Source organism: Pleurodeles waltl, chromosome 11, assembly GCF_031143425.1.
Source record: "Pleurodeles waltl isolate 20211129_DDA chromosome 11, aPleWal1.hap1.20221129, whole genome shotgun sequence".
In the NCBI taxonomy this organism is placed as follows: Eukaryota; Metazoa; Chordata; class Amphibia; order Caudata; family Salamandridae; genus Pleurodeles; species Pleurodeles waltl.
The window spans coordinates 284,991,526-285,019,210 of record NC_090450.1 but is presented as its reverse complement, the minus strand read 5'-3'; the positions used below and the strand labels follow the sequence as shown (position 1 = coordinate 285,019,210).

At 48.4% G+C, this 27,685-nt stretch overlaps 1 protein-coding gene across 2 annotated transcripts in view; it reads right to left on the bottom strand.

The window, feature by feature from the left end:
• Positions 1-15,473: 15,473 nt before the first annotated feature.
• CLDN18 (claudin 18) overlaps positions 15,474-27,685 on the bottom strand; it is a 74,239-nt gene continuing 62,027 nt past the window's right edge. For both annotated transcript variants that reach the window (XM_069215437.1, XM_069215436.1), the window contains exon 5: positions 15,474-16,761. In XM_069215437.1, coding sequence (XP_069071538.1) covers positions 16,590-16,761 — 172 coding nt within the window. In that variant the 3' untranslated portion in view covers positions 15,474-16,589. The remainder of the gene's footprint in view (positions 16,762-27,685) is intronic.

The following is a 27,685-nucleotide window of genomic DNA, read 5'->3' as shown; positions in this document are numbered from 1 at the left end:
GAGGAGACAGGAGGTCTTCAGAATAGTTAAGATGATGTAACACAAGGGCTTCCCAGGGGCATACTGCAATCCATGGAGGTACTGATCTGACATTAAGTTGCCACTTGTCTGAGGATGGCTGACCGGGGCTGATGGCTGCACAAAATGCCATGGGGATGCTGAGGCACCACACAAAGGGAGAAAATACTCTCCCTCCCGCTCAGTACGGAGATGTCATGAGATGTGTGGGACTGCTTTGACCTGCCACAACAGCCATTATGCAAGCAGCTCCTCCGGGCTCGCCCCACAAGATTTTCATTTTATGTTTGGGAATTCTTGTTTCTCTTCTCTCTACCTGTTATCTCCATGCTTGCATGGCCAGTGTGGTGCTGGATGCATCCATGTCCCCTCTGTCCATTCTCGGTCTAATCTCTCTCTTTCTCAAAGTCTGCTATCCATGAAAGCGCTTAATTTCTCTGTTTGTTGTTTTATCTTTGCATATCCATGTGCGGGGTCTATTCTCTAGCAGGGCCTGGGGAGGGGAAGTAAAGTTGTGTTCACTGGTTCAGTATTGTTTGTGGAAGACAGCAGGTCCACTCACACCTTGCTACTCTTGGCACTGTCCATGGAATACTTGCAGCCACCTAGGAGACTCGGATCCTGGGAGGGCAGGAGGGGAGGATGTGTGGTGGCAGTGTTTCACAGACCACTCACACAGGGCAGAATTGTACGTAGCACGGCACAACAATCCACTTGCACTTTCATCACGTGGGACATATGAAGTATGGAGTCACTTGCCAAGTGCCATAGGGTTAGTTCTTACCTAATGTGACATACAGCACACATCACCATATTGCGGGAGGCCACCCTGACTGAGCAAGACAGGAGATGGCTGCATGCCTGGAGGAGGGGCAGATCTTTCATACCACTTATACTGCATATGTTACAGGAGTTCTGATGTGGGCGGCACCTGGGGTGCCATTCCAGATGCAGTTGCAGAGGGTTGACTCAGAGGGCAGGTCGATGTTTGCGAATGGCATTCTAGATGGCTTCCTGATACATATACTGGGTCTCTATGCCACAAATGTGGGCCAGGTGGCGTACTTAAAATACCTTATGAAGCTCTATGAGAAATCACTGACCGGATTGCTGAAGGTGGGGAGCGACGTCAGGAGTGCAGTCAACAGCTTAATGGATCGCTCACATCCACCGCTGTGGGTGCAGCTGCACATATTATGGCAGAGCAACTATGTAACTGGATATCAAATTGGCACTTACTAGACAAGTGAAGACACACTCCCCATTTGCGAGGGAATACTCCCACTTCTCCCACATACAATCATTGCATAGGCATAGGACTCTAGACATTTTCCTCACATTCCGACAGTTGGCAGGGGTGACACATAATGTAGGATATCTCACCAAAAGCTGCTTGGACCACAACCCACTACTGTTGACATTATGTTGGGGCTCAAAGTTGAACCAAGCACCCTACTGGCAAATGCAGTGCTTTGAAATGGAGTATGCTGCATATTGGGGCACTGTGAAGGAGTAGACAGCGCTATTTCTAACTCAGTGCAGGCTTGGCAACCTCACCACTGATTGAGTGGGATGCCTGCAGGGTCTATGTATGAGGGAATTTATATAAAGACCTCTACCTCCCAACCGAGTTGCGTGCAGAGTGACTTCCGAATGCTGGAGCTCTGTGCCATCATGGAGATCCAGGCTTGCTGGGAACTGGTGAAGCAAAGGAGGGAGCATATTGAGCTGGGGACCCGGCTAGCCCTGCATGATTACGGGGAGGACATGGCGCTAACACATGCAGATAGAGATCTCACATGGCACTTGCACACTGGTCTTTTGCATACAGAAAGAGGCCATACTACAATCACTACTATACAATACCTGGAGGCAGACATGGTAGAGGTGTTTTCTGACTATTACAAGTCTCTATGTGGACCAATGCCAGCAGTGAGAACAGAACAGACGGTGTCCTTCCTGGCCGCCACACCCATGGCTAACTAACCCCTTGAAGGGAGAATACAAATGGAGAGCCCCATTACAGAGGGCGAGATAGTGCTGGTGATTAAACAGCTGGTGATGGGCAAGATGGACAGTGGCAATGGCCTTAACTTGGAATTTTACAAATGCTAACCACAAAAACTTCTTCCACATCTGGCCAAGATGTACGAGGTGGCACATGTGGCGGTCAATTGCCAGAGTCATTGTGTGAGGCCCAAATAGTAATACTCCCAAAGCGGTGAGCGACAAGCTAGACATAAGCGTATCCTGACCTCTATCCCTCATTAATCTTGACTGCAAGATCATCTGGAAGGTTATTGCAAACCGCATCTACTCCTACTTATCATCTGTGGTCCATACGGACCAGAGCAGCTTTGTTCCCAGAAGAAGTGCCTCTCTGAACATAGGGGACATTTTCCATTTTATATTAATGCATTGGCGGTCTCTGTAGCTATAGAAAAGGCTTTCAACATCATCTCATAGGCCAACCTGCTCACAGTTCTTCACCACATGAGTTTCAGGGATGTACACTGGCTTGGATTGATGTGTTATGCACAGAACCCAAGGTGAAAATGTGGGTACAGTGCAAATACTCAGATCAATGGCAGATACACAGAGGCACTCTTCAATGAAATTGCAGGCATGTTGTAAGAAAATGCCTCTTTTTGCATGTTCAACCCACATTTTTGGACTGATAATGCTGGTTTTTCGACTCTGAGAGTGCACTGAGGTCTGCTAACAAGACCTTAGTGCCATTGTTTTAACCCTACACACATTGGATGTTGAATTGGATGCACCCAATTGGCAAGGCTTGGCTTCCCTATAAGTCCCTAGTATACAGTACCCAGGGCATGTAAGACGGAGTGTCCACTCATGGCCACAGAAAAGAAAAGGGGGGTGAACAAACAGAGATTTAAATGGTCCCATTCATCAGTCTCCCAGGATACATATATAAAATGAGATGCACAGTTCCAGTAAATGAGGCTCCACGCTACCTACTATGGCAGGAGTCTCATGGTCCCTGGAAGCATTTGTTTACTAGGAAGAAGAGACCTCACTCACCAATAGGTGACATGCTTCATCATTGGGCCATGCTCCTCATCAGGCCGGATCTGCAATGCCTGACCGTCCCTGCTAGAGGACTCTTTGCCAGAGATCTTTGATAAATTTGCGGAAGGGAGTGCAAGGCTGAGGGATTGTGCAAAACGGTGTGGTAAAATTGACTAAGGGTTCTAAAAAAGGCAATCTTTAGGATCCTTAGGAGGTAAGTAAATTACACAATATATACACTAGCAACTATAAACAGGTAAGTACACAGTAAGAAAACAGTGCAAATAGTGAAAATCACAATAGGTTGCAATGGGTCTAGGGGGAACACAAACCATATACTAAAATAGTGGACTGTGAAATTTGGTTTCCCACCTAGGCAAGTATAGTGTGTAGAGGGGGTCTGGGAGTGTAAGAAAACATCAAAGGTAAGAAAAATACCCCACCCCAGATCACAGGAAAGCAGGAGTAAAACACAGCAAGTTTCCTAAAACACACTAGAAGTCGTGATAGATGACAGAGCAAGAACCAGAAGAGACTGCAAGACACCAATGATGGATTCCTGGACCTGAAGACCCGTGGAAGAAGGGGACCATGTCCAAGAAGCACTGAAGAGTCCAGGGAGAACAGGAGCCCCCGCTAACCCGGATGAAGGTGCAAAAGAAGAACCACCGGTGAGAAGACAAAGTCAGTATTCCACCAAAGAAGATAGATGTGGGTTCCTGGTTGGCATTGAAGATGTCCAATGCACATGGATGAATGCAGTCTGGTTTGCATCGCTGGATTCTGCCAACAAGCCTTGGCAAATGCAAAGCTTGCGGTTCATGGAAAATGCCTCTAGCCGGGACCGGGAAGGACCAGGTTAACTCTACCCGGGGTGGGGGGGCAGTCAGAAGGGGCTCTCAGCAACTCAGAGAGCCCTCAGTAGACCAGGCAGCGTGCACAGTAGTCCCACAGCCCAGGGACAAAGAAGGTGCTAATGGAGGCCCATGCATCATGACACAAAGGATTTCCATGCCGCTAGAGAGCCACCCAGGAAGCTGTGCATCACAGGATGGAGTGCTGGGGACCTAAGCTATGCTGTGCATGAAGAACGTCTTGTAAGGTCGCACACAAGCCTTGGTAGCTGCAAGTCACATGGTGCACGGTGGTACTGTCTTGCTTGGGGAGGCAAGCTCTTACCCCCACCAAAACTGGACAGCTGGACGTTGGGACTGTCAGAGTCACTTTGGTTCACCACCTGTGTCACTGGATCTACACCTGTCATCTGGAGAGGGGATCCAAGCCACCAGTCGTCACTGCAGAGAGGTGCCTGCTAAAGCAGGGAAGTAACTCCTTCACTCCACTGGAGATTCCTTCGGTTCTTCTGGTGCAGGCTGAAGACAGGCAATCCTCAGAGCGTGCACAACCTGAAAACTGTAGCAGTTGCTGGCAGGAGCTGAAGTTACAATGTGGCAGAAGTTGTCTTTGCTTCTCTGTTGCAGTTTTGTGAAGTTCCTGGAGCAGTCAGTGTTTAATCCGTCTGTAGCAGATGATGTAAAGGATGCAGAGGATCCCTGCTGGAGTCTTGCAATCCAAATCTGAAGAAACACACAGAGGAGAGACCCTAAATAGCCCTGGGGGGGGTTGGTCACCTAACCAGGTAAGCACCTATCAGGAGGGGTCTCTGACATCATCTGCTGGCACCGGCCACTCAGATGCTCCCAGAGTTCCCTGACCATCCTGAAAACAAGATGGCAGAACCCATGGACACTCTGGAGGAGCTCTGGGCACTACCCCTGGGGTGGTGATGGACAAGGGAGTGCACACTTCCCTTTCCTTTGTCCAGTTTCATGCCAGATCAGGGACTGGGGGTCCCTGAACCAGTTTAGATTGGATTGTGCAAGGAGGGCACCATCTGTGCCCTTCAAAGCATTTCCAGAGGCTCTGGGAGGCTACCCCTCCCATGGCTGTAACACCTATGTCCAAAGGGAGAGGGTGTAACACCCCTCTCCTAAAAGAAATGCATTGTTCTGCCTTCCTGGGATTGAGCTGCTTAAGCCCCAGTAGGGCAGAAGACTGTCTGTGAGGTGGCAGCAGCTGGGGCTGCCTGGAAAACCTCAGAAGGCTGGTAAGACAGTACTGGGGGTCTATAGTGGAGCCCCCAGGGTGCATTGAATTGTAAAACCAATACTGGAGTCAGTACTGGGGTACAATTCCCAGTTCGTAGACACCTTACATGGCCATATTCGGAGTTACCATTGTAAAGTTGAATATAGGTATTGACCTATGTCCAGTGTACAATTAAAATGGCGTCCCAGCACTCACAAAGTCCAGGAAAATGGGCCTGGGCAATGTGGGGGTACCTCTGCTAGTGCAGGGGTGCTCTCACACGCAGGTACTTTGGACCCAGCGTTCAGGGGCTGAAGGCCTGACATATAGGTGACCTCTAAATGACCTGGTGCAGTGTAAATGGCTGTGAAATAGTGCATGCACTATTTCATAAAAGGCTGCAATGGCAGTCCTGTAGAAGCCTTTGTACGGGCTCCTTATGGGTCTCAAAAGAAATGCTGCAGCCCATAACGATCCCCTGGAACCCCAATGACCTGGGTACCCAGGTACCATATACTTGGGACTTATAACGGGGGTGCAGTATGCCAATTTGGACTGAAATACCGGATTACCAATATGTAAGGACAAATTTGGAACCAGAGAGAGCATAAGCACTGGAGTTCTGGTTAGCAGGACTACAATGACACAGTTAAGCATACTGACAAAAACAGTGAAACATACTGACAAGTAGGCCACAAACCATAAGCACTGGGGTCCTGACTAGCAGGATCCCAGTGACACAGTCAAAACACACTGACAAACAGGCCAAAAATGTGGGTAGCCATGTTAGCAAGAGGCTACTTTCCTACAGATGAGCCGATGCCGAGGCTCGAACCTTGTTTCCCAGCTCCAAAGTTAGCAGCTCCCCTAAAGATGGCCTATAGAGTTCTATGGCAGGGAGCTTTATTTTGTTAAATGAGATATATTTTGTTCGACGTGTCTCAGCAGCAACACCTCCAAATTGTCCTTTTGTTGTTGGTAAAGATGGCATCCCAACCTGGCTAACTTTTAAATGGGCCTACTAAACTGGGTCATGTGAGGTATCAAATCAATCGTGTCATTAAATGCAACCTGATGACCAGGTCAAAATTAATGTCACTCTTAAAGATAGGTAACTCTGCTTGTCCAGTACCCTCAGAAAGACATACACACACAGACCGCTTTCTGACCTCCTGGGTGACATGTGAACGACTTCCAAGCACAAAATCAATGGCAGATTTGCAGCAGCAAAGTCTCACCTCCTCTGCCAGGATTGCTGCTCAGGGGGTTAGCCCAAGGAAGGGGAAAACACCTTTAATGAGCTGCTTGGTTTGACAACCCAGAGCAGGATGCCTTTTGTTCCTGTAGACAGCATGGAGGCAAAGCCAGAGAGGGGGAAACCCACCCAAAAACCTGTTTTACTGTGGGTGCAGTGTCCAAAGGTAGCCACACCTCTATGGTGGGCTACCTTGTTCCTGGTGACTGAAGAAGGGTTGTGCCATCTTGAAAGGGGCAAGAATGTGGCATTCTGGGATAGCCAGATGCCACACATCACAGGAATTTCATCATTAGATAGGAGGGGGCCCAGTAGCTCATTGGCTAGTGACGACATGGTCCCTTCAGGGCACTTGTATAGGATCAATATGGCACTCCTGGAATGTTGACCCTCAGTACTCGGTGGACTTGGAAGGAGGACGAAAAGAAGATCACTTCGCACCTGTTGAAGTGCACAAAGAGAGGCTGCAACATTGGAATGGCTGCACCTGCTGCACTTTAGGCTAGCAGAGTTTGGACCCTGATCTGCGTGCCTGGCTTGGGCAAAAGATGATTCCTGGCCTCAGTCTGAAGCAAAGACTCCAAGTCGACACATTCACTGTGGTTTTTCACATGGGAGATGGATTCCTTCCCTCGCTTTTCCCTGAAACTACGGACATAGCTATAACACAAGATAATTTAGTTACCTGCCTGACGGTTGCATGGCTGGCTTGCGTGTATATAGAAATAGGACCCTCTCATGACTTGGGTGCCTTAGGTATGATTCTCCCCTTTTTGAGTCAGATTCACATGTCTTCCTATCTGTCCTAAGGAGGACTTAAATCTAGGGACCAAATCACGTCAAAACTTGTCTTGGAGGAGCCAACCTAACCTTAAAGCAGAGTCTAAAGGGGCACACGCTTGTTGGAAACACTAGAGAAAATTTGTCTGACCCATTTGTGATTGTGTAAAATATAAACATGCATGAATTAGATGATATCTGAGAATGTGAATTATTCATTTTTCAGATGTTTTGGAAATTATTTTTGCCTAAGCAATAGCTTTAAATTTTGTCTGTGAGTAAGTAATATACTCAGTTTGTTGGCTTATTTTTTAGACCAATTAGTTCCCACTACCACTTTTCTCTTTATATGTAGATATGGATTTGTGGCACAGTTTTAGTGGAGTTATGTGGGCACACCCCTGAACTAACAAAGCAAAGAATCCAAGTGTCAGTTGGCTGACCTCCCAGAATGGCATTTGGGCCATTAAAGCTGAAAGAGTCCAAGTCGCATCTCTGGTAGCCACCACAGATGTTTTGCTGCTACTGGATGCCAGGCACTGCAAATGACAGTTTGGAGAGAGCTAAAAGATGCACCCATGTCGGCTGGACCCATGTGTGTTGGTTGTAACAGGATTCACCGCCCAAGTGGGACACCATCCTCCACCACAGATTTGCACTGTTACTACTGTGTTTCAAAATGCAAGGTCTGCATCGGAAGCCCTTGGAACCCTGCAAGAAGGACTTTGTGGAATCCCGAGTTCCATGGACAGAGTTGCCTCCTCTCACCTGTGGACCGAGGACTTAACCAGACTTCACCCCCATTGACCGCACCATATCAGGAGCTTCATTGAACATCTTTGAGCCTGAATCCCTCAGCATGAGGACCACTCAATTGACATCTATGGTGGTCATCCTGTAAAGTTTGGATCCTGCTCTAAAAACATTCTGGTGGGCAGGTAACTGTTCAAAGTATGCTTTCTGGGCCCCTAGACCTCTGCCCTGCCAGACATGGTTGCCCAACTCGGAATGGAGTTGTCAGACTAACATTTACAAACTTTTCCAAAGTTTCCAAACTTTTTTGTTGGCCAACACTTGTTTGCGGTTGATATAAAAGTTATTTATTATTTCTCAAATCTGTATCACTGGAACCCCCTGGTGGATTTTGATAATTAAGGTCTCTAAACATTTCTAAAGATCTGCTCTATTTTTATAAATTGGTGGCTTGTTTCTTTAGTGTAATGTAACTTTCTTATTTTGTTGTTTGGTGCTGTGAAATGCTTTACGCATTGTTTCTTTGCTAAACCTTACTGTTCGAAGCCACAGCTATCCAGGATTGAGCTACGGTTAATTAATCATACCTGTCTGAACCCAAGATGGTATTTATGAGTGTATTGCAGGGTAGGGCTTCCCAACCATACAATTTAGTACACCCAAATCCTCACACACGTCAACTGCGAACTGTAGCTGGAGAGCAAGGACTAAAGGCAGGTGGAGTGTCACACATCACTTCATTCTAAGCAGATGATATTCTGATATACCTGCATTATGTCACCACTAGCCTAGGCACTACTCTGCCATAACTGAACTTGTTTGGCCAGCTGTCTAGGCTATGCATGATTGCATGGACAACCTACCTCTTTCAGCTGTCTGATCTGAGCCTCACGCTATCAGAAGGGTCCAGGCCCCATATTATCCCGATAGCTGCAACCACCTTCTGGTGCTTGGGGATAGAGGTGTACCTGGACCCCAGGGTGCCCACAAGGGTATCCTGGCTAGAGTGTCCGCCTCCCTCCGAGTGTCATCAATGATCTGGAAGATGCTACTTGTGTCGCCTATGGGACACGTGGCACTGGCACAAATGGTGGCTGTCCTGCAGCTCCTTTACGTATTATCAAACATAGCCCTTCTAGTGTCTTTAGGGGTGTTGAGGGATCCTGACAGCTGACTCTCAAATGTAGGGTTTGATTTTGAGGTTGGCGGATAGGTTACTCCATCACAACGGTGACGGATATCCCGCCTGCCAAAATATAAATCCCATTATATCCTATGGGATTTATATTTCGGCGGACGGGATATACATCGCCCCTGTGATGGCCTAACCCCTTTGCCAACCTCTAAATCAGACCCTTGATCTGGGCCACAGGCAACCATCAGTTGGCCCTGGAGAAACTATGAAACCTGATGGAGACGGGTGGATTGGAGGCACCGGATTATGAACTGTATTACTTAGTGGGTCAGTTACAGTGGTTGAAGACATGGTTAGCACCAGAGGCATATTAGGATGCAAGAACCATATAGCCCAGATGGACGCAGGAGGGCATATTGGGTGAGGTGTTGGTGGTGACCAAGGAGTAAGACGCACCCCACTTTTGATGAGTGTAGTCCATCATTGCTGGTCCCGCTACCGGCAAAGCCTGTGCGCGGGCATTGACTACTCACTGGACTTGCCTTTTTTGGTGTCTCTCGGCCTGTGCTAATTGTTGTTGAACCAGTCTCAGTGGCGGTCTGCATCTATAGTGACCATGAGGCAGCTGTTTGAGAACAGGATAACACTCTCATTTGAAGAACTCCATGAGGCAAACAACACCTCAGAGGGACAATTCTTCTGGGAAGCCATAAGGGAGTCATGAGGGGGTGGCCACAGGGCCTGACCTGCAACCAGGCATTGCAGCCAACCAGCTATAACTACCCAACCCCGCACCATGCATGGCCTTTGGCCATGCACAACTAGGGTTGGCCACGGGACCTGCCCTGCGGCCAGGCCAGACCCAAAACCCAACCCCCTATAACCACAAAACCCTGCACCATGCATGCTCTTTGGCTCTACGTGGCAGGGTTGCCTGCAGGGCCTGACTTATGGACAGGCCCTGTGGCCAACCTCTTATAGCCACCCAGCCCTGCATCATATCTGAGTGGGTCTGTGTGCATGAGTACCTCAGTGGGACTGTCAGTGTTTGCATGGATCTCCGAGTAGGTCTATGAGTGGATTTATGAATCTCTAAGTGGATGTATGAGTGGATGCATGACTCTTTGAGTAGTTCTGTGAGGGGATGCATGACTGTCTGAGTAGGTCTCTGAGTAGGCATGTGATTGTCTGAGTGGGTCTGTGATTGGGTAAATGAGTATCTGAGTGGGTCTGTGAATGGGTGCGTTTGGGTCTGACTGGGTCTGTGAGTGGGTGAGTGAGAGTCCGAGTGGGTCTATGAGCAGGTTCTTGAGGGGCCAAGTGGGTTTGTGATTGGGTATGTGAGTGTCTGAGTAGGTATGTGAATGGCCAGATGAGTCTCTGAGTAGGTCTGTGAGTGGGTGCATGAGTGTCTGAGTGTGTCTGTGAGAGGGTGTGTGAGTGTCTGTGGGGTTGTGTAAATAAGTGTGTAAGTGACTCAGCCACAAAGGAGCCTCACCTGCCCTTTTATCCAACAAGTGCCCACAGTTTTGCACAAACTATCGACCTAAGTGGAGTTTTTTCTGCCTCCTTGGGTGAATGTCCAGTATGTATTCTACACTACAGCTGCATAATGGAGCACAAGGAAATGTCACCAGTGACCTTGTATGTGTTTTGGCAATATGATTGTTCTGATGCTCTTTATCCCGTAATGTGTGATATCATGAATTCTCTTATAGAGAGGCCCACAAGACTACAAAGACGTAAATCTCCAACAAACCAGGGCCCTTCCTGTTATCTATATGATGTAAGTGCTTCTTTGTTTTATGGAGATGTCCTGATATTCCTTAGTTTTAAGAAAGCCCCACTAAAATCTATGGAAACCGCACTGGGGGGACCTTTGGTAAGCTGTCCATCATCCTGCCAAAAGGCAGTAAGGTCTTTGCATATCACTAAGGTGGACAGTGTGGGGCCAAATTGGCTGAGCTTCCAGGTCATTTGCATACTCATAGCACTTTAAAAGGAGAACCAAGTACTCTGTTCTTACCTCGAAGGAACAAGAAAAAACCCACTCTTCACAGTCACAAACAGATTACACTTCAATAGATCAATGATGCATTCTCCTCCACAAAGGATTTTAGATAATTTTTCAATATGGAATTGCAGAGAAAAAACACTTAATGGGGGAGGGGGCCATGGGATCCCATCCCGTGGGCCCGGCCAAAAACAAATGGGGGAGGGGAGCTGTGCGGCCTCCTTCCCGGCTGATTTTGGCCCAGGGGACCCAATTACCCAAGGCCAGACCAAGTCTCTGGGGTGCCCTTTAGCACCCAGTGAGCAGGATCAGGACCGTGGGGGAGCCTTAAGACCCCCACGGTCCAAACTGACTTTCCACCCCCTGCAGGAGCCAGCTTTGCTATTGCACACCAGGAGCTGCTAAACATGCAGCTCCCTGTGAGCAAGAGCAATTGTTTAATCTCTTTCGCTGCCCGCAGACATGCAGGCAGGGGAAGAGAAACCTCGACTTCCAGCGGGCAGGAGCACTTTGACAGCGCCTTCCCGACTGGAATCAGAGGGTTTGCTTTTGCTTGGTGGGAGTTGTCAAAGCTCCTGCCGAACAAAAGCAAACACCTATACCCTGGGGTACATCCCAGAGCCATAGCAGTTGTCGGCCATGGGGGGGGGGGAGCGGGGGTTGCAGTCCTTAGAGCAATTTTCGGCTCCAGCCGGAGGGCCACACAACCACCCTCCTCTCCTTTTCAGGTCCAGCTCTGGGGAGGTAGTAGTCCCTGGGGGCCATATGTGGCCCAGTAGAGGAGCCACGTGGCATCTCTCCCATTATTTATAAAATATTCAGCTCCAGGAAGGCAGTGGCCCTTGAGGCCCCACTATCTGATATTTAGCTCCGTGGTGATGGTGGTCCCTGGGGTACGGGGGTCCACGCGGTCCCCAGTTACTGTTTCATTAGCCCAAGGTAGGTGGTTGTCCCAAGGTTGTATAGAGCCTCAGTAGGGGGCCAGTGTGCCCCCCTCCTTTTTTAATAAATAAAGCCCAGGGGAGGTGGTGGACCCCAGGGCACCAAGAGCCTCTGGATGGCCCCATGTGACCCCTCTTTTTTTAAACAATGCCCCCCAAACTGGCCCACCCGACATCTCAAAACAAGCACTGGAGCCTGTGCTTGTTTTAAAAAAAATGTTACCACAGTTGCGAATCCGCCATGATTTTCAGTGAAGATTTCACAAAAAATGATTTTTTGCCTTGGTGTGGTCCCTAAGGAACCCCAGCACCAGAGCTAAAGGGTCAGGGTATTTCTACCCTGCCCCTCCTTTTTTTAACGTTTTTACAGGGACTCAGCTGAAGCAGAGTCCCAAGACGGCTGCCAACCCTTCCTGGTTGAAATGTTGGTAGACAATCAGACTTCAACAGGGGGACTGTTGGATCCTGGGAGGATCTGCATCCCTAGATATACAATTTCTTTTAAAATCTCAAAAACTACTGAAAAGGTTTATACTAAATAACAAAAAAGGTGCTTTCTGGAAAAAGAGCTACCTTTCTGCCAAGTTTGGTGTAATTCCGTACAGTGTTTCGGGCTGTAGTCATGTTCAACAACCCTAAGGGAATTAACATTGGGAAAACACATTTTGGGACCCACTCCTTTTTCTCAGCCCCCGCTTGACAGATCACCCCAAAACTTTCCAGCAGCTGAAGTGAGCGTCAAATTTTTTTTGAAAATTTCATGAAGATTCACCAACTGGCACCAAAGATAATGGCAAGTCAAAAAGTGCTTTTTCCAAAGAAAGTAGGTCCTAACTACGAACAAAAGAGAAAGAGAGGTAGCAGTGGTGAAGTGAATACACTTCCCATAAGTAATCAAAAAATGTTTTTCTTATAAAGCTCACATAACCTGCTCCACAGGTAAAGACACTATGCCACCCAACCAGTGTCAAAAAAGTGTGAGAGAGACTCCCACACCTACACATACATCAATCAGACCCAGAGCAGAAAAACAAACAGTCTGGACTGTGTTTTTGCAGATTTTAATTTGACTCTACTGTATTTTGGGATGCAACTTCATTGGTCGTGCAGCATCCTACTTACTCTGTTAATTGTACTATTTGGTCTTCATGAACTTTCGACATCTATATTACCTCTATTAGTTATTTACAGGAGACATCAGTGTAATCTTTACATATATTTGTTTTGGATACTCTTGCTTTATAAGGCTGTCTTTGTAGTGTTGGACATGTCTCTCTCCCTCCGGTTTGATATCTGTGGGTCTCTCTCTTGGACGTTTCTTGATTTTTTTTTCACTTTTTCACATCTATTCAGTGCACCACTTGCTAGAACTGTTGGTACATATCATTGGCGTACTTTGTCATTTATATCTTACAATGTATGTTGTTCTTGGTATATACTAGCTACATGAGTGGCTGTAGGTTTTTGTTACATTTATCAGGCTTTATTATTGCATGCCAATATGTTTTGTGATGCTTTGTGTATTCTTACAGCCTTGAAAAAGTTGTCAATGACGAAACATATGTTGGCTGCGTGTTCTTTGTGGACCAAACACCTCAATTTCTTCAACGGACTTCTTCGATCTTGTTTAATAACTGGTCATACTACATGGTTTTACCATTTATTTAAGCATTGGGTAAGCGGTGCGAATGCAGCTTACCAGCCTGAAAGACCTCTATAGCCAGGACCTGCAGATCAAATTCACCTACGCTGACAACATCCTGAATCACATTTCAAGGGTCTCTCAAAAGATTTGGCTTAAGCTCTTGCAATTCAATTATGTACACCTCATATATCTCACCCATTTGTGCCTCCACACGATATTCAGCACAGCATTGAACTTGTGTCCCCTACTGTGGAACAGACAACGCTGTATTTTACCATATGACGTGGCACTGTGCAGAGCTCCATCTATTCTGAACTGCAATCCGTGCCTACATCAAACATCAGTTCGCCCAAGACATGTCTGCTGGGCTTGATGCCTCACTCCAGATGGACACAGAGGTCATCAAGCTCATATGTTTGATATTGGCATGACAAAGCAAGTGCAATGAGCTGTTCTGAACAGGCGGACTGTACGAGTCAGGTGATTCACCAGCATACGGAGGTGGCCACCTAGATCACGGGATGGGATATTGCTCCTGGTGCCTGACCTAGACTGGTGACTGCCCTGAGCTGGCATTCCTGTGAAACATCACTAAGACTTGTGCAGGGATGCACTCTCCGGCCCATATTTATACTTTTTTAGCGCCGCATTTGCGCCACTTTTTGACGCAAAAACGGCGCAAACGTACACAATACAATTGTATTTTGTAAGTTTGTGCCGTTTTTGCGTCAAAAAGCGGCGCAAATGCGGCGCTAAAAAGTATAAATATGGACCAGAGTGTGCTGATCTAACACATCCGTGCGGGGGCATAATCGGGTTCCTTTCTCTCTGTCCACCACAAGATCCCCTCTGGCAACACCAGAAAATGTGCAGGAGGTCCCTCTGACCCACATCTTTCCCGCTTTCACAAGGCACAACATGAGACAGGGCCGTGACTCGTCTGCACCACATAGAACTGTGGAATTCGTGACTTCAGCCAGTGGTGTAACAAAGGCCCCCGGAGCCCCTGCGGTGCAGGGGGCAGCCGAGCTTCAGGGTGCCCCGTCAGCACTGCACCCTGGCCTGAGAGCGCCTCTTCATGTACTTTGCAGGGGGGGAGGCCCTTACGTTTCTTTACGCCATTGACTTCGGTCCACTTCGCTCTTCGCTACCTCATTGTATCAACGTCATTATGTAAATGTATTGCAACGGGCAATTGTACGACCTGGGCCTATGTCTTCCTTTACCTGTTAAAAGCTCAATAAAGAACAATTTAAAAAAATACCAATACTTCACCAGACAGTCCCTCTCAAAGACATCTGGTTGGACTGCAAAAGGGCTTTAGCTTGCAATTTGAAAGCCAAAGCTAAAAGAGAACGCAAAAATCAGCATGTGGAAAGTGAAGTTAAAATAGGGAGTAATTTAGGACCTTTGATATCGGAGCTTACGTTTTGATGGTAAAGGCTATGGTTCTTCTCCGCTGGGAGGTAGATTTGGAGTAGGAATTTAACTGACGATGGTTGAAGATGTATAATGAGAGTTGAAGCAACATCTCTCTGTTAGAAGATGTAGTTAAAAATGCAGTTTCCCTAACATTAAAATGTAAGCATCCTTTGTTCTAAGACAAATCACAGAACAATGACCATAGAGCTAAGCAATAAAGTATTTATTTACTCACAAACATTTTAGCCCAGTTTAGCAAAAGTTAAAAAGCAAAATACAAAATCTTGTATCCAAATATTAAGGCTATTTAGTCTTTACTTTACAAAAAGAAAACAAGAAAAAACTACTCAAAAAGTGAAGTATAGTTTTACGAAATATACAGTAAAAGAGGAGTGGCACTTGTACCATAGTTGATGTAGGATTACAATTTATCTATACTTTGCCAAATATAGTGACTGGCAGATTTTACCTGGCTGAAGGGTATGGCATATGGAAGATTATTAGATTTTTTTCTGTTACATTCTAGTAAACGCCTTAAAGAAAATGTAAACAGAATGCTGTTCGGACTTGAAGTAAACATAGCACCCTACAACCTCCTATTTTTATACACCAAATTGCTTAGACTCTTTAAAGCCACTGTTGCAGAGCTTAAATAACACTAAATTCAGCACCACATGCTTGTTTACCGAAACTCGGAACAGGCTGATCTTGTTTTGTCAATGATTTTTGCAATCAAAATCCACTGGATTCTTACCGCTATGGATGTACAGAATGTCTCTATCAGGTAAAACATTTAGTATTACCACAGTAGTGAAGTGGGATGCAGTGGTGGCCACACAGCTAGGCGGTTCGAGGATGGTGTTACTTGAAACTTGGATTAACATGGCCTAGTCTCTTTGTAGGGACTTATTTACATCGTGCCAGACGGGATATTCTGACGAAACGTGATGGATAACCCATCCGTCGTTTCACTCTTGCAATGCAACACACCTATGTCTGCCACGTTTGAGAAGGAGTATTCTTACCCCCAAACTCTAAATAAAACCCTTATTTTTTTAAGTCAGTTTCAATTGATTTCATTTAACGTGTCTTTATTTGACTATACTCATGTAGCTTAATCATATGTGAGTGTGGGCATCAGAAGAGATCGGACACGTCAAAAGATGTATGTATTGTACCACCACAAAATATTCTGGTTCTATATTTGTACTAGTTGTATCCCTTTGCAATATGAGGAGCATGGGCTGTAAAGAATCTGCATAGAGCCCTGATAGCCAAAAACAGTAGAGAAATGCATTTGAATTAAACCATCTCTTCCCTTCCACTATACATTTTCCTTCCTACCTCAATCCTGCCCCAAATTCACTAACCAGACGAACTGGACCCTGGTACAAAATGAAGATCGTGTATAAAATGCATTTCCAGCCCACTTGTCGAATTCTAAAAACACACCAAGGCATCAGGAATATCTTCTTGCTTAGTTGTCCAGGTATCTGGATGGATGATTAGACATAATCATATTTGGAAGGGTAGCTCTTCCCATCATCGCTTCGTTTGGATTCATTGTAAATTGACTTTTTACTCTTATCCTCTGTGGTGTAGGCCGCTGATGACTTGTATCCCGCAGTCTTGTATCCAGAGGTCTTCCCAGATGTGTGGTATGCTACAGATTTGTAGCTAGAAGAATTAAGAAGAAATATGCTCTGTTAGAGGACATCAAGAGGCATTATGATCAAATAACATGCTTAACGAAGTAAAGCCTTACGGTTGATGCTTATTACATAAACGCATTCTTTATGACTAAGTTAAAACATTTTTAAGTCTGGCCTTTGAGACAGCTATGACTGTTTCACCTCAATGAAAGCTTTTTCTTTAATAATATGTAATATATATGCATAACGGGTGATTTGTCAATAGTCTTCATCGATTGATCTGTTAAATTGTAATTCACTCTTCTTTTGTACACCACAGGATACTGCATGGGGCAAGTGGATCAGTCTTTTCAGCCAGAGCTGCCCTTCTGAGAGAAGGATGGTATTTTGCTGCTGCAAAATGTGCACATTCACCATCAATATAGTTCCTTTCAATACCATGCCTAGGGAGACTACGTGATGTAGTTTGAAAATATGTTTTTTCCTTTTAAACCTTTTTTTCCTTTTGAACATCTCTGAACTCGCCATATGCATCTACCAGTTCCTTGCTAAAACTCACAGTGCTTCACATATTGAGTGGGTACTGCTAGGAGTGGCCATCTATACTGGCCTCTATATTTTTTGTTAGACATAGAAAAGGGCCACCACCATTCTAAGATGGTCACCATGGGTGTGCACATGTGCGTACCTGTGAAGACGTACCGATGGCCACCTTTGATTCATTTTTGTTATACTTTGACATCAATCAATCCAAGATGGCGGTCATACCTGTGGGCTCAGGTTTTGTCATTTTTAATGGGCTTTGTATTACTTTCACAACACAAAAGGATGATGGACGGAGTGCTGAACAATGCAAACACTCACCCCCAGTCACAGATTTGGGTTTAATCCATCGTTCTTTTGCTCACCACGCCACCCCAGTTTGGACCCAGCCATATGCAAATCAGTCTTTACCCTATTTCTCATGGGAACAGTCCAGCCCGAACTGCCAAGCCAGGTCCTCACTGGACCGTAAACAAGCATCCTGGGACTGGTTTCAGGGTTTCACCCTTCATCAGCCAGGCTAGCTTGAATCCAATGGCACAGTGAGCAAGGGACCCACGTCTGGGCATACCCTTCCCACTTAGGGCAACGTTAGCAACACAAAAGGATGATGGACGGAGTGATGAACAATGCAAACACTCACCCCCAGTCACAGATCTGGGTTTAATCCATTGTTCTTTTGCTCACCATGCCACCCCAGTTTGGACCCAGCCATATGCAAATCAGTCTTGACCCTGTTCCTCGTGGGAACAGTCCAGCCCGAACTGCCAAGCCAGGTCCTCACTGGACCGGAAACAACCATCCTGGGACCGGTTTCAGGGTTTCACCCTTCATCAGCCAGGCTAGCTTGAATCCAGTGGCACAGTGAGCAAGGGACCCACATCTGAACATACCCTTCCCACTTACTGCAACTTTAGCAACACAAAAGGATGATGGACAGGGTGCTGAACAATGCAAACGCTCTCCCTCAGTCACAGATCTGGGTTTCATCCATCGTTCTTTTGCCTACCATGCTACCCCAGTTTGAACCCAGCCATATGCAAATCAGTCTTGACCCTGTTCCTCATGGGAACAGTCCAGCCCGAACTGCCAAGCCAGGTCCTCACTGGACCAGAAACAACCATCCTGGGACCGGTTTCAGAGTTTTACCCTTCATCAGCCAGGCTAGCTTGAATCCAGTGGCACAGTGAGCAAGGGACCCACATCTGGGCATACCCTTCCCACTTAGGGCAACTTTAGCAACACAAAAGGTTGATGGACGGAGTGCTGAACAATGCAAACGCTCACCCCTAGTCACAGATCTGGGTTTAATCCATTGTTCTTTTGCTCACCATGCCACCCCTGTTTGGACCCAGCCATATGCAAATCAGTCTTGACCCTGTTCCCCATGGGAACATTCCTGCCCAAACTGCCAAGACAGGTCCTCACTGGACCGGAAACAAGCATCCTGGGACTGGTTTCAGGGTTTCACCCTTCATCAGCCAGGCTAGCTTGAATCCAATGGCACAGTGAGCAAGGGACCCACGTCTGGGCATACCCTTCCCACTTAGGGCAACGTTAGCAACACAAAAGGATGATGGACGGAGTGATGAACAATGCAAACACTCACCCCCAGTCACAGATCTGGGTTTAATCCATTGTTCTTTTGCTCACCATGCCACCCCAGTTTGGACCCAGCCATATGCAAATCAGTCTTGACCCTGTTCCTCGTGGGAACAGTCCAGCCCGAACTGCCAAGCCAGGTCCTCACTGGACCGGAAACAACCATCCTGGGACCGGTTTCAGGGTTTCACCCTTCATCAGCCAGGCTAGCTTGAATCCAGTGGCACAGTGAGCAAGGGACCCACATCTGAACATACCCTTCCCACTTACTGCAACTTTAGCAACACAAAAGGATGATGGACAGGGTGCTGAACAATGCAAACGCTCTCCCTCAGTCACAGATCTGGGTTTCATCCATCGTTCTTTTGCCTACCATGCTACCCCAGTTTGAACCCAGCCATATGCAAATCAGTCTTGACCCTGTTCCTCATGGGAACAGTCCAGCCCGAACTGCCAAGCCAGGTCCTCACTGGACCAGAAACAACCATCCTGGGACCGGTTTCAGAGTTTTACCCTTCATCAGCCAGGCTAGCTTGAATCCAGTGGCACAGTGAGCAAGGGACCCACATCTGGGCATACCCTTCCCACTTAGGGCAACTTTAGCAACACAAAAGGTTGATGGACGGAGTGCTGAACAATGCAAACGCTCACCCCTAGTCACAGATCTGGGTTTAATCCATTGTTCTTTTGCTCACCATGCCACCCCTGTTTGGACCCAGCCATATGCAAATCAGTCTTGACCCTGTTCCCCATGGGAACATTCCTGCCCAAACTGCCAAGACAGGTCCTCACTGGACCGGAAACAAGCATCCTGGGACCAGTTTCAGGGTTTCACCCTTCATCAGCCAGGCTAGCTTGAATCAAGTGGCACAGTGAGCAAGAGACCCACGTCTGGGCATACCCTTCCCACTTAGGGCAACTTTAACCACACAAAAGGATGATGGACAGAGTGCTGAACAAAGCAAACACTCACCCCAGTCACAGATCTGGGTTTAATCCATTGTTCTTTTGCTCACCACGCCACCCCAGTTTGGAGCCAGCCATATGCAAATCAGTCTTGACCCTGTTCCTCGTGGGAACAGTCCAGCCCGAACTGCCAAGCCAGGTCCTCACTGGACCGGAAACAACCATCCTGGGACCAGTTTCAGGGTTTCACTCTTCATCAGCCAGGCTAGCTTGAATCCATTGGCACAGTGAGCAAGGGACCCACATCTGAGCATACCCTTCCCACTTACTGCAACTTTAGCAACACAAAAGGATGATGGACGGGGTGCTGAACAATGCAAATGCTCTTCCTCAGTCACAGATCTGGGTTTCATCCATCGTTCTTTTGCTCACCATGCTACCCTAGTTTGAACCCAGCCATATGCAAATCAGTCTTGACCCTGTTCCTCATGGGAACAGTCCAGCCCGAACTGCCAAGCCAGGTCCTCACTGGACCGGAAACAACCATCCTGGGACCGGTTTCAGGGTTTTACCCTTCATCAGCCAGGCTAGCTTGAATCCAGTGGCACAGTGAGCAAGGGACCCACATCTGGGCATACCTTTCCCACTTAGGGCAACTTTAGCAACACGAAAGGATGATGGACGGAGTGCTGAACAATGCAAACGCTCACCCCTAGTCACAGATCTGGGTTTAATCCATTGTTCTTTTGCTCACCATGCCACCCCTGTTTGGACCCAGCCATATGCAAATCAGTCTTGACCCTGTTCCTCATGGGAACATTCCTGCCCAAACTGCCAAGCCAGGTCCTCACTGGACCGGAAACAAGCATCCTGGGACCAGTTTCAGGGTTTCACCCTTCATCAGCCAGGCTAGCTTGAATCCAGTGGCACAGTGAGCAAGAAACCCACGTCTGGGCATACCCTTCCCACTTAGGGCAACTTTAACCACACAAAAGGATGATGGACGGAGTGCTGAACAATGCAAACACTCACCCCCAGTTGCAGATCTGGGTTTAATCCATCGTTCTTTTGCTCACCACGCCACCCCAGTTTGGACCCAGCCATATGGAAATCAGTCTTGACCCTGTTCCTCGTGGGAACAGTCCAGCCCGAACTGCCAAGCCAGGTCCTCACTGGACCGGACACAACCATCCTGGGACCGGTTTCAGGGTTTCACCCTTCATCAGCCAGGCTAGCTTGAATCCAGTGGCACAGTGAGCAAGGGACCCACATCTGGGCATACCCTTCCCACTTAGGACAACTTTAGCAACACAAAAGGATGATGGACGGAGTGCTGAACAATGCAAACACTCACCCCCGTCACAGATCTGGGTTTAATCCATCGTTCTTTTGCTCACCATGCAACCCCAGGTTGAACCCAGCCATATGCAAATCAGTCTTTACCCTATTCCTCGTGGGGACAGTCCAGCCCGAGCTGCCAAGCCAGGTCCTCACTGGACCGGAAACAAGGATCCTTGAACCGGTTTCAGGGTTTCACCCTTCATCAGCCAGGCTAGCTTGAATCCAGTGGCACAGTGAGCAAGGGACCCACGTCTGGGCATACCCTTCCCACTTAGGGCCACTTTAGCAACACAAAAGGATGATGGACGGAATGCTGAACAATGCAAACACTCACCCCCAGTCATACATCTGTGTTTAATCCATTGTTCTTTTGCTCACCATGCCACCCCAGTTTGGACCCAGGCATAAGCAAATCAGTCTTGACTCTGTTCCTCATGGGAACAGTCCAGTCCGAACTGCCAAGCCTGGTCCTCACTGGACCGGAAACAAGCATCCTGGGACCGGTTTCAGGGTTTTACCCTTCTTCTGCCAGGCTAGCTTGATTCCAGTGGCACAGTGAGCAAGGGACCCACGTCTGGGCATACCCTTCCCACTTAGGGCAACTTTAGCAACACAAAAGGATGATGGATGGAGTGCTGACAATGCAAACAGTCACCCCCAGTTGCAGATCTGGGTTTAATCCATCGTTCTTTTGCTCACCACGCCACCCCAGTTTGGACCTAGCCATATGGAAATCAGTCTTGACCCTGTTCCTCGTGGGAACAGTCCAGCCCGAACTGCCAAGCCAGGTCCTCACTGGACCAGAAACAAGCATCCTGGGACCGGTTTCAGGGTTTCACCCTTCATCAGCCAGGCTAGCTTGAATCCAGTGGCACAGTGAGCAAGGGACCCACATCTGGGCATACCCTTCCCACTTAGGGCAACTTTAGCAACACAAAAGGATGATGGACGGAGTGCTGAACAATGCAAACACTCACCCCCGTCACAGATCTGGGTTTAATCCATCGTTCTTTTGCTCACCATGCAACCCCAGGTTGAACCCAGCCATATGCAAATCAGTCTTTACCCTATTCCTCGTGGGGACAGTCCAGCCCGAGCTGCCAAGCCAGGTCCTCACTGGACCGGAAACAAGGATCCTTGAACCAGTTTCAGGGTTTCACCCTTCATCAGCCAGGCTAGCTTGAATCCAGTGGCACAGTGAGCAAGGGACCCACGTCTGGGCATACCCTTCCCACTTAGGGCCACTTTAGCAACACAAAAGGATGATGGACGGAATGCTGAACAATGCAAACACTCACCCCCAGTCATACATCTGTGTTTAATCCATTGTTCTTTTGCTCACCATGCCACCCCAGTTTGGACCCAGCCATAAGCAAATCAGTCTTGACTCTGTTCCTCATGGGAACAGTCCAGTCCGAACTGCCAAGCCTGGTCCTCACTGGACCGGAAACAAGCATCCTGGGACCGGTTTCAGGGTTTTACCCTTCTTCTGCCAGGCTAGCTTGATTCCAGTGGCACAGTGAGCAAGGGACCCACGTCTGGGCATACCCTTCCCACTTAGGGCAACTTTAGCAACACAAAAGGATGATGGATGGAGTGCTGACAATGCAAACAGTCACCCCCAGTCACAGATCTGGGTTTAATCCATCGTTCTTTTGCTCACCATGCCACTCCAGTTTGGACCCAGCCATATACAAATCAGTCTTGACCCTGTTTCTCATGAGAACAGTCCAGCCCGAACTGCCAGACCAGGTCCTCCCTGGACCGGAAACAAGCATCCTGGGACCGGTTTCAGGGTTTCACCCTTCTTCAGCCAGGCTAGCTTGAATCCAGTGGCACAGTGAGCAAGGGACCCACGTCTGGGCATACCCTTCCCACTTAGGGCAACGTTAGCAACACAAAAGGATGATGGACGGAGTGCTGAACAATGCAAACAGTCACCCCCAGTTGCAGATCTGGGTTTAATCCATCGTTCTTTTGCTCACCACGCCACCCCAGTTTGGACCCAGCCATATGGAAATCAGTCTTGACCCTGTTCCTCGTGGGAACAGTCCAGCCCGAACTGCCAAGCCAGGTCCTCACTGGACCAGAAACAACCATCCTGGGTCCGGTTTCAGGGTTTCACCTTTCATCAGCCAGGCTAGCTTGAATCCAGTGGCACAGTGAGCAAGGGACCCACATCTGGGCATACCCTTCCCACTTAGGGCAACTTTAGCAACACAAAAGGATGATGGACGGAGTGCTGAACAATGCAAACACTCACCCCCGTCACAGATCTGGGTTTAATCCATCGTTCTTTTGCTCACCATGCAACCCCAGGTTGAACCCAGCCATATGCAAATCAGTCTTTACCCTATTCCTCGTGGGGACAGTCCAGCCCGAGCTGCCAAGCCAGGTCCTCACTGGACCGGAAACAAGGATCCTTGAACCGGTTTCAGGGTTTCACCCTTCATCAGCCAGGCTAGCTTGAATCCAATGGCACAGTGAGCAAGGGACCCACGTCTGGGCATACCCTTCCCACTTAGGGCAACGTTAGCAACACAAAAAGATGATGGACGGAGTGATGAACAATGCAAACACTCACCCCCAGTCACAGATCTGGGTTTAATCCATTGTTCTTTTGCTCACCATGCGACCCCAGTTTGGACCCAGCCATATGCAAATCAGTCTTGACCCTGTTCCTCGTGGGAACAGTCCAGCCCGAACTGCCAAGCCAGGTCCTCACTGGACCGGAAACAACCGTCCTGGGACCGGTTTCAGGGTTTCACCCTTCATCAGCCAGGCTAGCTTGAATCCAGTGGCACAGTGAGCAAGGGACCCACATCTGAACATACCCTTCCCACTTACTGCAACTTTAGCAATACAAAAGGATGATGGACAGGGTGCTGAACAATGCAAACGCTCTCCCTCAGTCACAGATCTGGGTTTCATCCATCGTTCTTTTGCCTACCATGCTACCCCAGTTTGAACCCAGCCATATGCAAATCAGTCTTGACCCTGTTCCTCATGGGAACAGTCCAGCCCGAACTGCCAAGCCAGGTCCTCACTGGACCAGAAACAACCATCCTGGGACCGGTTTCAGAGTTTTACCCTTCATCAGCCAGGCTAGCTTGAATCCAGTGGCACAGTGAGCAAGGGACCCACATCTGGGCATACCCTTCCCACTTAGGGCAACTTTAGCAACACAAAAGGTTGATGGACGGAGTGCTGAACAATGCAAACGCTCACCCCTAGTCACAGATCTGGGTTTAATCCATTGTTCTTTTGCTCACCATGCCACCCCTGTTTGGACCCAGCCATATGCAAATCAGTCTTGACCCTGTTCCCCATGGGAACATTCCTGCCCAAACTGCCAAGACAGGTCCTCACTGGACCGGAAACAAGCATCCTGGGACCAGTTTCAGGGTTTCACCCTTCATCAGCCAGGCTAGCTTGAATCAAGTGGCACAGTGAGCAAGAGACCCACGTCTGGGCATACCCTTCCCACTTAGGGCAACTTTAACCACACAAAAGGATGATGGACAGAGTGCTGAACAAAGCAAACACTCACCCCAGTCACAGATCTGGGTTTAATCCATTGTTCTTTTGCTCACCACGCCACCCCAGTTTGGAGCCAGCCATATGCAAATCAGTCTTGACCCTGTTCCTCGTGGGAACAGTCCAGCCCGAACTGCCAAGCCAGGTCCTCACTGGACTGGAAACAACCATCCTGGGACCAGTTTCAGGGTTTCACTCTTCATCAGCCAGGCTAGCTTGAATCCATTGGCACAGTGAGCAAGGGACCCACATCTGAGCATACCCTTCCCACTTACTGCAACTTTAGCAACACAAAAGGATGATGGACGGGGTGCTGAACAATGCAAATGCTCTTCCTCAGTCACAGATCTGGGTTTCATCCATCGTTCTTTTGCTCACCATGCTACCCTAGTTTGAACCCAGCCATATGCAAATCAGTCTTGACCCTGTTCCTCATGGGAACAGTCCAGCCCGAACTGCCAAGCCAGGTCCTCACTGGACCGGAAACAACCATCCTGGGAACGGTTTCAGGGTTTTACCCTTCATCAGCCAGGCTAGCTTGAATCCAGTGGCACAGTGAGCAAGGGACCCACATCTGGGCATACCTTTCCCACTTAGGGCAACTTTAGCAACACGAAAGGATGATGGACGGAGTGCTGAACAATGCAAACGCTCACCCCTAGTCACAGATCTGGGTTTAATCCATTGTTCTTTTGCTCACCATGCCACCCCTGTTTGGACCCAGCCATATGCAAATCAGTCTTGACCCTGTTCCTCATGGGAACATTCCTGCCCAAACTGCCAAGCCAGGTCCTCACTGGACCGGAAACAAGCATCCTGGGACCAGTTTCAGGGTTTCACCCTTCATCAGCCAGGCTAGCTTGAATCCAGTGGCACAGTGAGCAAGAAACCCACGTCTGGGCATACCCTTCCCACTTAGGGCAACTTTAGCCACACAAAAGGATGATGGACGGAGTGCTGAACACTGCAAACACTCACCCCCAGTTGCAGATCTGGGTTTAATCCATCGTTCTTTTGCTCACCACGCCACCCCAGTTTGGACCCAGCCATATGGAAATCAGTCTTGACCCTGTTCCTCGTGGGAACAGTCCAGCCCGAACTGCCAAGCCAGGTCCTCACTGGACCGGACACAACCATCCTGGGACCGGTTTCAGGGTTTCACCCTTCATCAGCCAGGCTAGCTTGAATCCAGTGGCACAGTGAGCAAGGGACCCACATCTGGGCATACCCTTCCCACTTAGGACAACTTTAGCAACACAAAAGGATGATGGACGGAGTGCTGAACAATGCAAACACTCACCCCCGTCACAGATCTGGGTTTAATCCATCGTTCTTTTGCTCACCATGCAACCCCAGGTTGAACCCAGCCATATGCAAATCAGTCTTTACCCTATTCCTCGTGGGGACAGTCCAGCCCGAGCTGCCAAGCCAGGTCCTCACTGGACCGGAAACAAGGATCCTTGAACCGGTTTCAGGGTTTCACCCTTCATCAGCCAGGCTAGCTTGAATCCAGTGGCACAGTGAGCAAGGGACCCACGTCTGGGCATACCCTTCCCACTTAGGGCCACTTTAGCAACACAAAAGGATGATGGACGGAATGCTGAACAATGCAAACACTCACCCCCAGTCATACATCTGTGTTTAATCCATTGTTCTTTTGCTCACCATGCCACCCCAGTTTGGACCCAGGCATAAGCAAATCAGTCTTGACTCTGTTCCTCATGGGAACAGTCCAGTCCGAACTGCCAAGCCTGGTCCTCACTGGACCGGAAACAAGCATCCTGGGACCGGTTTCAGGGTTTTACCCTTCTTCTGCCAGGCTAGCTTGATTCCAGTGGCACAGTGAGCAAGGGACCCACGTCTGGGCATACCCTTCCCACTTAGGGCAACTTTAGCAACACAAAAGGATGATGGATGGAGTGCTGACAATGCAAACAGTCACCCCCAGTTGCAGATCTGGGTTTAATCCATCGTTCTTTTGCTCACCACGCCACCCCAGTTTGGACCTAGCCATATGGAAATCAGTCTTGACCCTGTTCCTCGTGGGAACAGTCCAGCCCGAACTGCCAAGCCAGGTCCTCACTGGACCAGAAACAAGCATCCTGGGACCGGTTTCAGGGTTTCACCCTTCATCAGCCAGGCTAGCTTGAATCCAGTGGCACAGTGAGCAAGGGACCCACATCTGGGCATACCCTTCCCACTTAGGGCAACTTTAGCAACACAAAAGGATGATGGACGGAGTGCTGAACAATGCAAACACTCACCCCCGTCACAGATCTGGGTTTAATCCATCGTTCTTTTGCTCACCATGCAACCCCAGGTTGAACCCAGCCATATGCAAATCAGTCTTTACCCTATTCCTCGTGGGGACAGTCCAGCCCGAGCTGCCAAGCCAGGTCCTCACTGGACCGGAAACAAGGATCCTTGAACCAGTTTCAGGGTTTCACCCTTCATCAGCCAGGCTAGCTTGAATCCAGTGGCACAGTGAGCAAGGGACCCACGTCTGGGCATACCCTTCCCACTTAGGGCCACTTTAGCAACACAAAAGGATGATGGACGGAATGCTGAACAATGCAAACACTCACCCCCAGTCATACATCTGTGTTTAATCCATTGTTCTTTTGCTCACCATGCCACCCCAGTTTGGACCCAGCCATAAGCAAATCAGTCTTGACTCTGTTCCTCATGGGAACAGTCCAGTCCGAACTGCCAAGCCTGGTCCTCACTGGACCGGAAACAAGCATCCTGGGACCGGTTTCAGGGTTTTACCCTTCTTCTGCCAGGCTAGCTTGATTCCAGTGGCACAGTGAGCAAGGGACCCACGTCTGGGCATACCCTTCCCACTTAGGGCAACTTTAGCAACACAAAAGGATGATGGATGGAGTGCTGACAATGCAAACAGTCACCCCCAGTCACAGATCTGGGTTTAATCCATCGTTCTTTTGCTCACCATGCCACTCCAGTTTGGACCCAGCCATATACAAATCAGTCTTGACCCTGTTTCTCATGAGAACAGTCCA